The sequence below is a fragment of the Lipophrys pholis genome, assembly GCF_963383615.2.
Source record: "Lipophrys pholis genome assembly, chromosome: 19".
NCBI lineage: Eukaryota > Metazoa > Chordata > Actinopteri > Blenniiformes > Blenniidae > Lipophrys > Lipophrys pholis.
The window spans coordinates 7,333,297-7,349,424 of NC_137647.1; the positions used below are offsets into that span (position 1 = coordinate 7,333,297).

At 45.0% G+C, this 16,128-nt stretch overlaps 1 protein-coding gene across 1 annotated transcript; it reads right to left on the reverse strand.

The window, feature by feature from the left end:
- Nucleotides 1-6,945: 6,945 nt before the first annotated feature.
- On the reverse strand, nt 6,946-14,598 carry LOC308125200 (beta-1,4 N-acetylgalactosaminyltransferase 2-like). Its single transcript, XM_080488760.1, has 12 exons — nt 14,565-14,598; nt 11,841-11,965; nt 11,513-11,656; nt 11,079-11,185; nt 10,826-10,863; nt 10,157-10,223; nt 9,895-10,008; nt 9,582-9,668; nt 8,959-9,140; nt 8,300-8,443; nt 7,905-8,133; nt 6,946-7,822 (listed from the first exon to the last, which is right to left on the reverse strand). Exons 2-12 carry the CDS (start codon nt 11,963-11,965, stop codon nt 7,626-7,628), a joined length of 1,434 nt encoding a protein of 477 aa, XP_080344886.1. The 5' UTR covers nt 14,565-14,598; the 3' UTR covers nt 6,946-7,625.
- Nucleotides 14,599-16,128: the final 1,530 nt, after the last annotated feature.

Sequence of the window (16,128 nt, forward strand, 5' to 3'; positions counted from 1 at the left end):
GGGATATAGCAAGGGGCCGGAGAGCGCTTCTTATTAGCCTGTCGTTCCATCTTGCGGGATGACTGGAGTAGCGCTGCCCGGGCCTGCCTCCAGATCCTACGGCATCGCCTGACATGGACCTGTACCGAAGGAACCGCCAGTTCTTGTTCCTGGGACGGGAAGAGGGGGGGCTGGTAACCCAGGGAACATTGGAAGGGAGACAGGCCAGAAGATGAGTTGACCAACGAGTTATGTGCATACTCAACCCAGGCCAGATGGTCACTCCAGGCTGAGGGGTTCTCTGCAGTTACACATCTGAGAAGGGTCTCCATCTCTTGGTTGAGTCGCTCTGTCTGCCCGTTAGACTGCGGATGGAAACCCGAAGACAGGCTCACCTTAGCTCCCAGTGCGGTGCAGAACGCCCTCCAAACCTCTGACGTGAACTGAGGGCCTCGGTCCGACACAATGTCCAAGGGAATGCCATGCAAACGAAAAACCTCAGAAACCAGCAGGTCTGCCGTCTCCCTCGCAGTGGGTAGCTTGGGTAGGGCCCCAAGGTGCGCTGCCTTTGAAAAGCGGTCAATAATAGACAAGATGGTGGTCTTACCCTTAGAAGTTGGCAGGCCAGTGACAAAATCCACTGCAATATGGGACCAGGGGCGGGTCGGGATGGGCAGTGGCTGGAGGAGACCGGAACTGGGTTGGTTCGAGGTCTTATTGCGGGCACAGATGGTGCAGGCCACTACAAATTCCCGGGTGTCCCGATCCATGGTAGGCCACCAGAATCTTTGACGCACCACTCCCAAGGTGCGGGTGACGCCAGGGTGACAGGAGAACCGGGACGAGTGACCCCACTGCAGGACCTGGGAGCGTACAGGGACAGGAACAAACATTGTGTTAGCAGGTCCACCACCTGGGTCCGGTTGTAGCCGGAGGGCCTCTTGGACCAAGGCCTCGATCTCCCAGGTGAGAGAGGCCACTGTGCAGGTCTTAGGCAGGATCGGGACAGGTTCAGATGGGGGTTCCTCAATGGAGAACTGACGGGACAAGGCATCTGGTTTGACATTGCGGGATCCTGGGCGATAGGTGAGTGTGAACCGGAAACGCCCAAAAAACAGGGTCCAACGGGCCTGGCGAGAATTTAGTCTCTTGGCAGAGCGAATATATTCCAGGTTCTTATGATCCGTCCATACAATGAATGGCTGCTCAGCTCCCTCTAACCAGTGCCTCCATTCCTCCAGGGCCATCTTGACAGCCAATAGTTCCCAGTTTCCAATGTCGTAATTGCGTTCTGCCGGAGAGAGACGTCGAGAGAAGAATGCGCAGGGATGGAGCTTATTGTCTGACGCGGAACGCTGTGAGAGCACCGCTCCCACCCCCGAGTCTGAGGCGTCCACCTCTACCACAAACTGACGACCGGGATCTGGCTGGACGAGAATAGGCGCTGAGGTGAACCGGAGCTTGAGGGTCTGAAAGGCCTGGGCTGCTTCACGAGTCCAAACAAATGGTCGAAGGGTTGAAGTCAAGGCGGTCAGGGGAGCAGCGGTCTTGCTGTAGTCCCGGATGAATCGTCTGTAGAAGTTGGCAAACCCGAGGAATCGCTGGAGCTGCTTCCGATTCTCAGGTTGCGGCCAATCCTGAACCGCCGAGACCTTGCTGGGATCCATCCTCACCTCCCCTGGCGAGATGATGTAGCCCAGGAATGACACCGTGGTCTTGTGGAACTCGCATTTCTCCGCCTTTACATAGAGCCGGTTCTTGAGGAGACGCTCCAGGACTTGGTGGACATGTTGAGTGTGTTCCTTAACATTGCGGGAGTAGATAAGAATGTCATCCAGGTAGATGAAGACAAAGCGGTCAACCATGTCTCTGAGCATGTCGTTCATGAGTCCTTGGAAAACTGCAGGGGCGTTAGTGAGTCCAAAGGGCATCACAAGGTACTCAAAGTGTCCCAGAGGTGTGTTGAACGCAGTCTTCCATTCATCCCCCTCACGGATGCGTACGAGGTGATAGGCGTTTCGAAGGTCCAGCTTGGTGAATATAGTGGCGCCGTGGAGGGGAGTGAACACAGAGCTGAGCAGAGGTAAAGGGTACCGGTTCTTGATGGTGATGTCGTTGAGTCCCCGGAAGTCTATGCACGGTCGTAGTGAGCCGTCCTTCTTGCCCACAAAGAAGAACCCGGCTCCTACTGGAGAAGAAGATGGTCGAATGAGGCCTGCAGCCAGGGACTCCCGAATGTAGGTCTCCATGGCGGTGCGTTCAGGTCGGGACAGATTATACAGGCGGCTGTGAGGCAGCGTGGCTCCTGGTAAGAGGTCAATAGGGCAGTCATATGGGCGATGTGGGGGCAACGAGAGAGCCTTGTCCCTATCGAACACTGGAGCCAGGTCACGATATGCCTCAGGGACCAGGGAGAGGTCCGTGGCATCCGGGGGTGCAGGCCTGGTGGGCGTAGACGGAGTCAGGGCCGACCGCAGACAGTGGTTAAGGCAGTAGGCACTCCAGGAACTGACCTCCTCCCTCACCCAGTCGATCCGCGGGTTGTGAGTACGCAACCAAGGGTACCCAAGAACCAGCGGGGGGCGAGAGTGGTCGATGAGGTGAAAGGAGAGGATCTCCTGGTGGTTACCTGCAAGCACCAGAGTGACGGGGACAGTCTTATGGGTGACCCGAGCCAGATGGAGACCGTTGAGAGACCGGGCTTCTAATTGGGATTCCAAGGGGACAGACGGGATGCTTAGTTGTTCTGCCAACTGGTAGTCCATGAAGTTCTCCTCTGCTCCGGAATCCACTAACGTAGAGACCATCAGAGTCTGGGCCTGGAAACAGAGCGTCCCGGATAATTGGAGTCGCTGGGGGGCATCAGAGAGGTTTTGGCTCACCAGTAACCCCCTTACTACTGGTGGGCCCGTCCTTTTCCCGGGCGTGTAGGACAACGGGTGATGTAGTGTCCCAGTTCACCACAGTAGAGGCAAGCGTCATTGGACCGGCGTAGTTGTCTCTCCTGCGGGGTGAGCTGGGCATGTCCAATCTGCATGGCTTCTGGCTCGGAGCTAGGACCTGGGGAATCTGCCCGCGGCTGTCTGGGGAGTGCAGGAGTCCAGTGCAGAGATCGCTCGCGGCGACGCTCCCTGCGACGGTTGTCGATCTGGATGCTAAGTTTAATCAGCTTGTCGAGGTCTTCAGTTCAGTCTCGGGTGGCGATCTCATCCTGGAGGTGATCCTGCAATCCCCGGTAGAATGCAGACTGGAGCGAACGGTCATTCCAACCACTACCCGCTGCTAGGGTCTGGAACTCTATTGCAAATTCAGCCACACTGCGGTTGCCCTGGCGGATGAGGGTGAGTCGGTCACTGGCCTCCCTTCCACGAACTGGGTGGTCAAATATCCGCTTCATTTCCTCAGTGAACGTCTGGTACGAGCGACACTCAGGAGCCTGGCCCTCCCACAACGCTGTTCCCCAAGTTCTGGCGGTTCCGGACAGGAGTCCAATAAGGTAGGCAATCCGGGATCGGTCGGAGGAATAGGACTGGGGCTGTAGTTCAAACACCAGGCCCACCTGGGTCAGGAAGGCCTGGCATGATCCCAGATCACCTGCGTACCTCTCTGGAACGGGAGCAAAGGGTTCTCTGAAGTGGGCTGCAGGAGGTGGACCCAGGTCTGGCACTGAGACCGAAGGCTCAGGTAACCGGAGGGCCGGGTTCTGCTGGACAGTCAGGCTGGTCATCTGGGAGGTCAGGCTGGCCACCTGGGAGGTCAGGCTGGCCACCTGGGAGGTCAGGCTGGCCACCTGGTCTAGAATTGCCCGATTGTTGGCTACTAGGCTCTGCAGAAAGGCGTCATGCTGACCCAGTCTGGCGTCTTGGCTGGAGAGGCACTGCTGGAGAGACTGGTCCATATCTGATCCTGGCTGGTGATCTGCTGAGCTCATCTTGGCGGGACCGTACTGTTACGGCGGGGAGACAGAGGCTCAAGCGCAGAAAGTCACCAGAACAGAGATGAAGGGAATCAAGGATTTTATTTATCATAAAAATAATAATTTTAGAGTTCTCCTCCAGAAGAGATAAAGTCTTTGGGGAGAGTGGCTCACGGGTCAGGCTAGCGTGGACGGAGTCAGGCTGACGGAGCGAGGGGACGTGTCCTTGTCCGGACGGGGGCTCCCGGATGTCAGCACCAGAGCCGAGTACAGAGCAGATTGGGGCAGAGCAGGTCGAACCTGTGGTCCAGTGGGCGGCGGCCGAGGCGGTGTGGGAAGAGCTGGTGCTGGCTGGGCCCGAGCGTGGAGTGTTGACGATGTCACTATGATGATGAGGAGGAGTGAGAGAGTGGATGAGCAGGTAGCAAGAGGTAGAGTTAACAGACAAAACACCACAACTACTAACTCTTGTTGCTTTTACGGTCCCGCGTCGAGTGGAGTGAGGAGCCCGTTTAAAAAGCAGAGCCACTCCTCCAAAACGCCTCCACCTGCTACCCGCAGCTGTACTGAATCCTGGTAATTAACCCAGCCAGCTCTTCCATCCCAAACACCACCTCCAGGCACGCCCACCTGAAACACACTGCAGGGAAAAAAGCACACACCTGCAGCCAATAACCCCTCCCCCTAAGGGGCTGCAGGAGAGCCGATCATGACAGTACCAGATTTAGCCGGAGGCTAATTCACATCTGCAGTCCCGTGGCAAGTAAAAGACAATCCATACATAGTAAAGACATTCACAGGACAACACAGAGACGCACACCAAGACAATTTAACAACACTAAAAAATAAAATTACCCCGACTTCTCCCTGACCACCCCCCACATCAACCAGACAAGACAACATTAAAAATACCAAAATAAGGCCAGTACTGGACCAAAGAGAAACATGGCATTGATCTGTGAGTGCAGTGCTGGCTACTTTTCAGTCTATCGCGGATGCAAGCACGTTCCCTCAAGGCCTGTCACGTTCTGGTGGGACCTTTCAGGTTTCTGGGGTTCTGAGGAAGGTCTGGCACGTTTTTCACGTTCTGTCAAGGCTTTCTACGGATGAAACGTGGACGCCTGGCCACTTTGAGAGAATCCAAAGGGATAACATCATGACAGAATGATCACTCCCCAGTGAAAGACAGTTTATACATGCAAACACGGGTCCTAACGGGACCACAACGTTCGCCCAATGTGTAAACCATTGTATATTTAAAAAAATGTCCCCCATCTTGTCCCCCATCTTGTCCCCCTGCGTTGTCTCACGTCCATCCCGTTTTGTCCACGGTGGCCTGAAACGGGGCTGCCGTGGGTGCCGGGAACACAGTGTAAACCGAGCTTTACACAGACCCCTGGGGCACGCCCATCGTGCATCCCGAATAGCTCGAGCAGACGTCTCTCACTTTGACACACTGTATCCTACTGGACAAGTAGAACGATGGTTTTCTCTTCCATTGAGGTGATTGATATTTTTCAAAATTTCTTTACCATTACCTTTTGCCTCATTTAGTAGTTTAAGGTAAAACTGTGATTTTGATATTTTCATTTCTTTAGTAACTTTTTATTCCTACAGCTTTTATACATCAACCAACCTTTGTCTCGTTTGAGAAAAGTTTTTCTGGAAATCATTTCTATTTGGTCTTTTGTAATTATTGCCACCGGACACCCTCAAGCTTTCCCACTGCGCTCAATTAAAGTAAAACAGATCAAAACAGATCATTGATTGATTGTGGTGCCAATCTTATGCCAAAAGTATCGCATATGGTTTCACACCGCCTCTCTTCATACTGGCTTATCTCCTGTTTGCACAGATGATGTTTAGCGCCTATTAAACATTCAGAAATGAGGATATCCGTGTTTGAGTATACCGTGTTTGAGTATATCTGTTGCACAGGAAGTATGCCGGTGGCGTGGCGTGGCGTGGCGTGGCCATCCTTCAGTGTGTCTCAACCGGCAGAGGGAGCGGTTGCCACCTTGCTGGTTGTGGAGATATTTCTCCCGAAGCATGCCAGGGATGGATCAGACATTCAAGAAGATTCCACCCCAGGTGCCTTGCCAGAGAAGATATAAGATGTGACGTTGTTAAACAGCTTGGATGAGTATTTTACACTCCAGATAAACATACCCTCTGAGAAACAAGCGATAAGATAAGCAATGCATCAATGGACATTTTTGTAAGCGGATTAAAGAAGCTGGCGTCCACTTGTGAGTTCAGAGACAATAAAGATGACTTCCTATGTGATCAACTTATTGACAAGTAGTGCAATTCAGTTCAAAAAGAATTTAACTTGAAAAGAAATCAACAATTGATTAATGGGAATGAAACATGGCAGAAAGACAGGCAAGATATAAGATTAATAGGACACTTGGGTATAAAAATACCCCCCCAAAAACTCAATAAAGTGTACCAGGAAAACCACAAATTCAATTTCATAATTGGGATAGGCTTGTATCCACATTGATATGGGAACTTATGACTTCCCCTCCTAGTGTCTGATGGCTCCTCGCTGCCCTGATGGCTTTCACCTGTGCTTCAGTGTGTGATTGTCTTTACCAGGTGTCTGAGGTATATAATGGCCGTCCTCTGTGTCCGTAGCTCACTAATGTCTCAGTCTGAGCCAAATGCAAGAAGACATATATCTAAATACCCCATCCAAACCAGTAATACAGGACCAAATTAGAAATGACAAATTTAAACCCAATGACTGTATTCCCTTTAGAAATTTGTCACATGAAGGTAAAACTATGGAAAAGAAATGAACAGCTTTCAGGAACTAAAAAATAATCATGATTTCGCGAATCAGGAATTCTTTAGATGCCCACAAATGAGGGAATTATTATATCAGGAATGTTAAGATAGAAGAGGACAAATTACATCCTATCATCAAAGTATTTATATTGGCTTATGTCTCTTATGTTAAAATGAAAAGGGAATGAGAGCTGAGGGAAGACATTCCTCAGAGAATGTGTGGAACAACATGTGGAAAACATAACTACAACAGTTTTACAATGAGATCAATCAGTCTTTATTAATTCAGCTCTTTTTCAACATTTAAATGAAGCACTAAGTGCTTTAAAGGTTAAAAACAATAGAAAATCTGAGTGACACTCACCCCCCCCCCTTCCCCGCCAAAGATAAATAAATGAGTATATAATATGTCTAAAATCATAAAAAGGGAACACAAGTTAAAAGCCTTATTAAAAAGGCAGGCCTGCTTTTAAAAATGCTAATAAATAAAATTTGAGCAAATGCTGATTTAAATTAAATGAGTCTGATACAATATTACAAAGGATCTGACTTTGCACTTTGAAGTACTCTACCCATCTCTGTTTTTATTTTGTTCTAGAGAACTCAAGTTGAGTGTTTGTTTGTTTTTTAATTTAAGGTGCAGAATTTGGGGAAAGTGACTTTTCTCGTCTTTTTACCGTGTCAGCAATCTCATCTCACTTCATATAATATATCCAATCACATACATTCACCCATAACTCACCGCAGAGGTTAAGACTTCCAACTATACCACATATATGTACCAAAAATATACCCTGTAATTTGGTTTATTGAATATCTAAAAGATTTAAGAACAATGAAAAAAACAAAAAATGTAAAATCACTTCTCTGAATGGGAACAATCATCACATCGGTGACAGTCAACACAACAGTGGCACTGATTCTTTGTAATGTGCTTCTATCCATATCGAACACACTTCATATGGTTTTTGAAGTAGTGATGTTTCAATTTGAACTTGTCATCTTCTTTTCCAGGATGTCTGAAGTGCATGTAGGAAGAAGGCTCTCCTTTCTTCGGTTGGTGATCGATGTACATGGCCGATCGATCGTCGCATGTGGCGACCATTAAGGACCCCAGGCCATCCATGAAAAATTCTACAGCCAGAAAGAGTAATTGGAATCTGACAGGGGATGAATTGACGAAGACGTTAGGAGTTTCAACAGTTGTAGGACCTACCTGAGTGCGCCACTCGCCGGAGCAAAGGGTCGAATCCCACCTTTTTTACAGAGTCTGTTCGAGCCAGGAAGAAGTTCACCACTCCACTGACCACATGGCATTGTGGGTAACCAGGAATGGCATGGAACTTCCCACCTGATTTCCTGTACACGCAGTCACCTTCTGCCTCGTCTCCTTCTTCATGCAGAATTGAGAAGTAAAACCTGTTCCCTTTTACCGAACCTCCAAGCTGATAAAGACACGGGCCGGTGCGTCAGATTTAAAAATGCTTTCAATTCAGTGTGTCTCATTCTGGACGAGATTCCCACCTCCTTGTCCGGATCTACACGTATGTGCAGAGGACAGGTCATTAAGAACTCCAAATCTCACACTTTTACTTTCACTTTTATTCTTACCAAATCCAGATCAGGGTTTGCTTCCATCACCTCCACAAACTTCTCGATTTGTGTGTTCACGGTGAACAAAAAGTCATCGTCCACCCACAGGAAGTACTTAGTAGTAACCTGAGAAACGGCCAGATTTCTGCCAGCAAAAAAGCCCTGAAAGCAAGCAAAAAAAATTTTTAATAAAAGATCGTGCTCCGGCCTCAGACTTGATTCTTTTTGTCGGGATTGTTTGTGGTGTAGGAGCTCCCAGATGTTTGTATTAGGACTCTGGCCGATTTTACTTCTTGCATCTCGGGCCCCGTTTACACAACAAAGTTTTAAGTGAAAATGCATTGTTTTTGCAAATGATGTAGTAGCCATGCCAGGCCACTAGTGGATGTTGTTGGTTGTTTTTGTAATGAAACCACACACGCGCGCATGCAGAGAACAATACGCAATAAACATTAATAATATGGTAGTATTATAGTGTGGCGGAACAGTGAAGTTGGATTGCTTTTACAGGTGACTGTCAACTACAAAACTCCCAAGTCCCAATAGAATAAGAAACTGATAGTCACGACACTCTGGAGGCCGCCATTGTTTTTATTGTCCATCTACTCACGCATGTGCAGAACAACCGTTCTGAATTGAGACTAGACTGCAATGAACTACAGTGTCAGTACACATACCTGTGCTGGAGGCATGAGGTAATGTTCAATGTTTTCTCCAGTAATGTTTTCTTTCACTAGGCTGTCGTCCGCAATGATGATTTTGATTTTGGGATAGAATTTGCGGATGCTGTCCACCAACACTCTCACTTTTGAGTAGCGCATGAAGGCTTTCACAGTGATGGAGACCTGAGAGTTGATGTCTAAGAGAGAGAGAGAGAGAGAGAGAGAGAGAGAGAGAGAGAGAGAGAGAGAGAGAGAGAGAGAGAGAGAGAGAGAGAGAGAGAGAGAGAGAGAAAACGCCAAAGGTCAATGCTCAATGCAAGAAAAAACAACAGTGTTTCAGGGTGTGTTTTGTGAGAAAGGCACACAGGAGGGTAAATCTGATGTAGGGTGTGGAACCATGATGACAGTTTTAATAGTTTTAATAATACATCTAATTTTCCTACTTTAATTACAGCCCACCACATCCAACCAGTTGTTCAGCCTTTTCAGTTCGTAATGTGTGACATGTGTTCTTTCACGAATTCTGGAAAGTCAACATAAATTGGTTGGAATGATGGGAAAAGACACGATCAAGTAATCAAATTTGAACCAATGACGTATCTGTGAGCCGTCCTCGTAACAGTCTTTTGTTGTCCTACCTGCTCCCGTGTCCCACAGGACTGGGATGTGTGACTGTTTGATTGTTATGGGGAAAACGGCTTCATGGTCTTCGAACTGGAAGGATACTAAACACACACAAAAAAAGAGCTTATTTAGGATTTTACAATGACAAAAGCACCAGTGAATCCAAAATGAAAAACTAACAAAAAGAAAAACCACACTTATTGTACTGTGCAACTGCATCTATACACTTTGTTTTTATTACTGTATGAGGACTGTTACATGATACTATGTTTTTATGTTTAGCTTACAAAGAAATTCTCATTTTAGTTTCTGTCGTCGGACGCCTACCAAGGTCTCCAGTGTTTATGTGGTAGATGGTGCTAGTGTAGGACACGTTGGCCAGCAGGTTGTTAAGAATCTCCAAGTTGCTGGACTCCATTCTCAGTTCTCTCTCACCAACACCTGAAATTCATGAAGACAGTGTCTCATCAATCAGTGTCTGTCTAAAAATGGTTGTCAAAACAGGGTCCGAGCACAGAATTTCAATGTGTATTTACTCACTGTGAGGTCAGACCACTACACCGAGGTAGTCATTATGGGAGAGTCTCACCTTTTACGACGGCCCCTTCACCTGAACCCACTGTGCTCAGGACCCCGATGGATACTTTCAAGGACACCTAGAGAAACACAACAATGAGCTGTCTCGTAGGCAAAGCAATCATATCCCAATCAAATCTCACTAAGGCTCGGTTTACGCAACAACAGTCGATTGAAAAGGTCAGAAGAGTTTGGTGTGTAGGATGGAAATGTTTTGAAAACGATCGCCGTGCACACAGAAACGGCAGAAACACTGAAAACGATGTAGTTTACGATGACTGTAGGCCGTATGTGCAGAGCCATTGTTTCAGGAGAGTTTGTTTTTCATGTTTACACAGAAACTTTGGAAGCTGTTTTCAAAGAAGTTCCACTTTCAATGACCACCTTCGTTGTTGTAAGGAACACCCAAAATGCAGCTAAAGTCATATAAACAGGGTCTAATAAAAAAAACCCACACATTTTCAGTTTCACTGCTATGCTCGAGGCTTTAAAACTTTTGATCATTTTTTTCTAACCACTGTTCAACTATGACGTGCCAAACTGCAGTTGGATGGATGGATGGATGGATGGATGGATGGATGGATGGATGGATGGATGGATGGATGGATGGATGGATGGATGGATAGATAGATTTGTGTCTGACATTATCAGACAATTGAGAGAAAGGAAAGCCCTTCTTCACCTTGTAGCTGGGTCTTTTTCCTGCATGCAGCGCTAAACCTGCAAATAAAAGGACTTTATTGATGATGATGATGATGATGGTGGTGATGATGATGTTAATGCAAGACAAATATGAATAATTTAAAAATTCAAATCTGGTAAATCCTGCCTGAAAACCGACAATGGAAATTACCGAGCACCTTAGAAACTCCCATCCACATTCCCATTCACTGCTGACAGACGAGTCCCTGGCCTTTACATAGAGGGTACCATACCTGGTATGAGGGCGGCGATCAAAGGTCGCACTACAACGCCCTGGATAGGATACTGCAGAGGTGAGTTTGGCAAAGCATATAGCAGTTTGGAGAGCACAGATGTTTGCCTGTGGAGAGGATAGGCAAACATGGAGTGTGGGACATTTGCATTGAATTGGACACCGAGGATAAGCGGCGTTGCGTTTTGTTTTGCCAAAATGTCGTTAATTTGCATAACAACCAAATATTTTCAGCAAGATTAATCTGATGATCTTTGAAATTGTTCTCAGCTATAATTCCATAAAGTAAAGGAGGGTATCCATGCATGTACATTTTATGTTAACGACTTTAAAGATAGCGCCATCAACATATGCGATTTGCTCCATTTGACTCAATTATGATTAAAAACGCCCGAACACTGATGTTGTTTATCCGCTCATCCGTCCATCCTTTACCTGGCTTTGTATTCCTTGAACTCCTTGGCCCGGCGTTGTTCCAGCTCGTTGTATACGTCCTGGGGAATTCTATCTTTGAGGAGCACCGAGCCTTTCGAGCATGTGCATGAACCAGGTCGGGGGAGGGATTTGGGGAGTTGTGACCTGATGAGTCGGATTCATGAACAAGATAGGAAAAGTGAATAACCGGTTCTGTGACATTTAAAAGTTGAATTCTTCTGAACAAAGCGAGCAGACATCACACACATCAGATATTTACTCAAAGAGCTTTCACCAGGAACACAGTACCGTGCAATTGATTCATCCCTCTCTCACTCAGGGGCTTTACCTTTGTTTCACATGAGAGGTGAGTTTGGTGGCAAATGGTCCAGGACCGATTGTGAATATCAACAAAAAACATGTCACCAGGGCAATCACACACACCAAAAACGTCAGTCTCCGGAAAACTGCCATCTGGAAACACACCCACACACACACGCACGCACACGCACACGCACACGCACACGCACACGCACACGCACACACACACACATAATTATTACAAGTTACATATTACACATAACCGTATCAAACAAGTACACTAGAACTGATTCATGAAATGGAACCATAGTGTCGTATTACTAAATCTGCTCTAAAGAGAATTGGAGAGTTGTGCTTTATGTTTGTATACACTCCAGAAATTCAGTTGTTAGGTGAACATAGTAAAACCAAAAAAGTATTTCCACTCAATAAACAAGTGATTTTAGAAAAAAACAAACAAACAAAAAAAACATATCTTTAGCGTGACTTTAATAAAAAAAAAAATATGCTGAGTCAAGATTATTCATTTGCCCAACATAATTTGGACAGGCTAATTCAACATATTTACCCTGGTCGGATCTGATACCATGTTATTGGGCCACTTAAAATGTGTATGATTAAGTTTAAGTGTTTTGATCAAGGCTGTGTAATGTCTTGAGGGCATTTCCCCCTTTTTTTCTCAGATGGGTATTTCATTCATTCATTCATTTTCTTCCGCTTAACCGTTTCCGGGTCGCGGGGGTGACAGTATGAGAACAGCCACCCAGGTCACAATGCACCGATTAAGAACCTTCCTGCAGGTGGTGAGCCCACGGGAAGGTGACACCCGGCGTGGGACATGAACCCACTAGCCCTGAGATTGTGAGTCTCATGCTCTCCCAACTGAGCTAGCCGGGGGACCAGATGGGTATTTTATCTCTAATATTTTTCTCAATGCAGTTATTATATATTTAAGCATTTTGGGACAATTCTTTTTGGTGACTCTATTTAGTATTTTCTTATATAAATGCTCCCACTCCCCCTATAAATAGGGCGAGTTTCTCTCTCACGGATGGACTCTCGGTCGCTTCACCTCCGCTTGCTGCAAAGCGCCTCATCGCCATTTGCATGAGCTGTGCCACGTCGGCCTGTTCTGATTTCCCGGTAGCCGGTAGTCGTTCTTTGTTTGCAGTAGCATTCACATTCAGGTTTCATTAAAAAAAAAAGGGAAATGTAGATTCTGGCACTCCCAGAAAGACAGAAATGTTGTTCAGCCTCCATCACTGGAAACTGGTTATTGCATTGCAGCTTAAAGGGACAAAAGGAATTTAAGAGATGCCTCCATGCAACAAAAGAAAAAGTATCTAGTATCTTTTGATGCCCAAATGTCACTGCAGTGTCAACAAACTTAGTGTTGGCTGACGTGCTTGTAGACTGACCTTCTTGGTTTTCTTCCTCCCATCTGCCAGGTTTTGTACCGTACATATATAGTGTTTTAATGCAGCATTTTGCTTGCAGTAGACAAATGCAGTGTGATGGAGATTGTTTGTTGGTACTATATCGGCATTGTGACATCTGCTGAGGCCCGTTGTTTTTTTATTCATAGGCACATGAGCAGCCAAAATGTAAATAAGAAAAGGATAGCTCGATACTAGTTACCATTTTAAAGCAAACGACATAACCTAGAGACTGTAAATAATTCAATAAAGTGAAAGACAAGCAGACATTTATTCAGAGTTACTTTGAGATTTTTCCTGTCTTCACGCTTTTCCTACAAGTAACCAAAAACTATTTATCTTTAAACTCACGAGCTTTTAAAGATCTTCCAGTGACTCCCTGAATCTCTCACAAAATGATTTGGAAATATACATATTTCACTTGTTTTTGATTTGATGAGCACACCAGATATGTTTTTCAAAAGATGAAGCCTCTCCTGGTTGTATGTCTTCATATCTCAAACACACAGTTAAAAAAAACAATGGTAGTAAAAGCAAGCGACTGTTTTCCTCTAACTTTCCGGTGCTATAGGAGCTGTAGGTCTGGCTCCAGAGTTGCTGGTTGCAGACCCCTGATCTATCCATTCTTTCACTTTTTAGACCATTTTAGAATCTAAACTGTGAAGTCACAGGTCTTCCTGACCCATAGACTGTTTATCTTTCCTTGGGCTCCCATCTTGTGTGTAGACACAGCAAAGGGAAGCAAGTACAGCTTGATACAGAACAAAGAGGCCTTGGTTCGTGTAGAAAATCATTTCTAGAGACAAACAACAGACGAGAGAATGATTGTGGAAGAGAAAATCTTCCTTGGATGACCATGACAACACTTACATTGTGTTCTGCATGAATAGATCAAGGGCACCAATCTTTCTTCATGTCATACAAACTATTAAATTTGGGATTCTTCTTTATAAATACGAGACAATGATGTCTTTTCTCATCTCTGTATGATACAGACTCATTTTTTTCATCTTATCAAGTTCAGCTCTTCAAGAAATAAATTTGCTTTTTTTTTTTTTAAAAAACAAGCAACATAAAATCTGACATGTTAGATTATTGAACAAAGCAAATATTAAATTGCCTTCTACACAAACATTTTTCATAAAGCAATTAATCAAACCAAGTTGTCACAGCATACTTTGGGTGAAATGTTTAATAAGTTCTCTTACATCCCTTGATATGCAGCAAAATGAGCAATTTCATTCAAATATCAAATATTTTCTTGGATTTTAAAGTGATTAATCCCTTAATTATCGTAGAAATAATGCAGATCTTACCGTTTCCTCTTCCGTGTCCTTCACCGACTGTCCCCTCAGTAAACAACGTCTTCATCACACCTGATGTGGGCTGGCGTTGACCAACCCATTACAAAGGAAACTATTTTTGATACGTAAGGGCATTGAGCTCATCGCCCCAGGGAGCCACTCCCCTCACACAGAGTTCATGCAGCCTTCTGCACAAGTTTTTTGTTTTTTTTTCCTTTTTTTGATGTTCCGATTCTAATGGAAAGGCATCTTTTTTTTCTGGTCTGATCTACCATGTTTTCCCCTTTCTTCATTCTCAGACTCCACCTATTGCCAGACCAGTGGTAGCTGGTGATTCATTTCTTCATTTAAATACAGTGCGATTATAACCCACTTTTTTTTTTTGTCCTTTATTTTCCACAATTTCACACATACACATAAATTTGACTTGTGCATGAATTATGCAAATTTATGAAAAAATGGACACTCAATCAAAAAAAGCTTGGAGCTTATCAGCTTACCACCCAGTACAAGGATGGCTCAACCATAACTCGGGAGGAGTGATCCAGGCGGACTCATTTGTGCATATACTGTACATACATTCACCCTGGGAGTACTGAGCTGCACGTGAACCACGTTCATAGTATTTTTAAATATGGATAATGTGGCTGATTATTTTAAGTTGCTTTCCAGCTCATTCCATAAGTTTGGACCTCTATGGCATATACTAAAACGGGTAAATTTTATTTTTTCTATATTTCCCTTTTAGAAGGAGCTTTTTCCTAGTATTATGTTGGTGAGAAGACGTGTATAATGGAATGGGTTTGCACAAACTGGCGTTTGACCCGTTCACAACATTATACATGATACATGCCTTGTGATAAAGACTCACTTCAGGAAGCTTTAGGAGACCGTATTTATGGGCGAGAGCATTTGTTGGAGAGTTTAGCATCGACCATGAAATGATTCTTATGGCTTTCTTTTGTGGTGTCAGAAGTTTTGTAGTGTAAGTAGAGTTTGTATTGTTCCAGATAAAGATACAATGAGGCTCAAACTGAGATTTGAACAATGATAACGGTGCAGCAATTGGGATCAAATGTCTCATTGTAAATAATAGGCCTACAAGTTTAGAAAATAAAAACAAAAAACAATTTCTTTAATATGCTTTTTAAAGTGTAGGAATTTATCTGTATGGATTCCTAAACATTTTATGGAATCAACTATTTTTATGTCTATACCATCTATTTTTATATTCATGACGTGATCACTGTACTTTTGACTGTTTGAGCGGAAAAAATATATAAAAGGTGTTGCTAATATCTAATGATAATTTATGACATTTAAACCAAGTATTGACCTTATGTAGTTGCTCATTCAGGAGCTTTTTCAAGCTTTTTCAAGCTGATCCATGTGCTTGTGCGACATAAACAAATTTGTGTCATCTGCGAAGAGTATTTTATGAATATCACGAGAACAATGTACAAAGTCATTAACATAAACAATCAACAAAATTGGTCCCAGAATAGATCCCTGGGGTACACCAAATTCTAGGTCTTTTTGGAATTTACACTATTTATATTTACATGATCCTGTCTTC

Excerpts from the sequence above, each read along its gene's own strand:
- LOC308125200 (XM_080488760.1), bottom strand. The coding sequence starts at position 11,965 with ATGGCAGTTTTCCGGAGACTGACGTTTTTGGTGTGTGTGATTGCCCTG. Across the intron at positions 10,009-10,156 it reads TGAAGGGGCCGTCGTAAAAG|GTGTTGGTGAGAGAGAACTG; the intron begins GTGAGACTCTCC and ends CATGAATTTCAG. Across the intron at positions 8,444-8,958 it reads ACCTCATGCCTCCAGCACAG|GGCTTTTTTGCTGGCAGAAA; the intron begins GTATGTGTACTG and ends GCTTGCTTTCAG.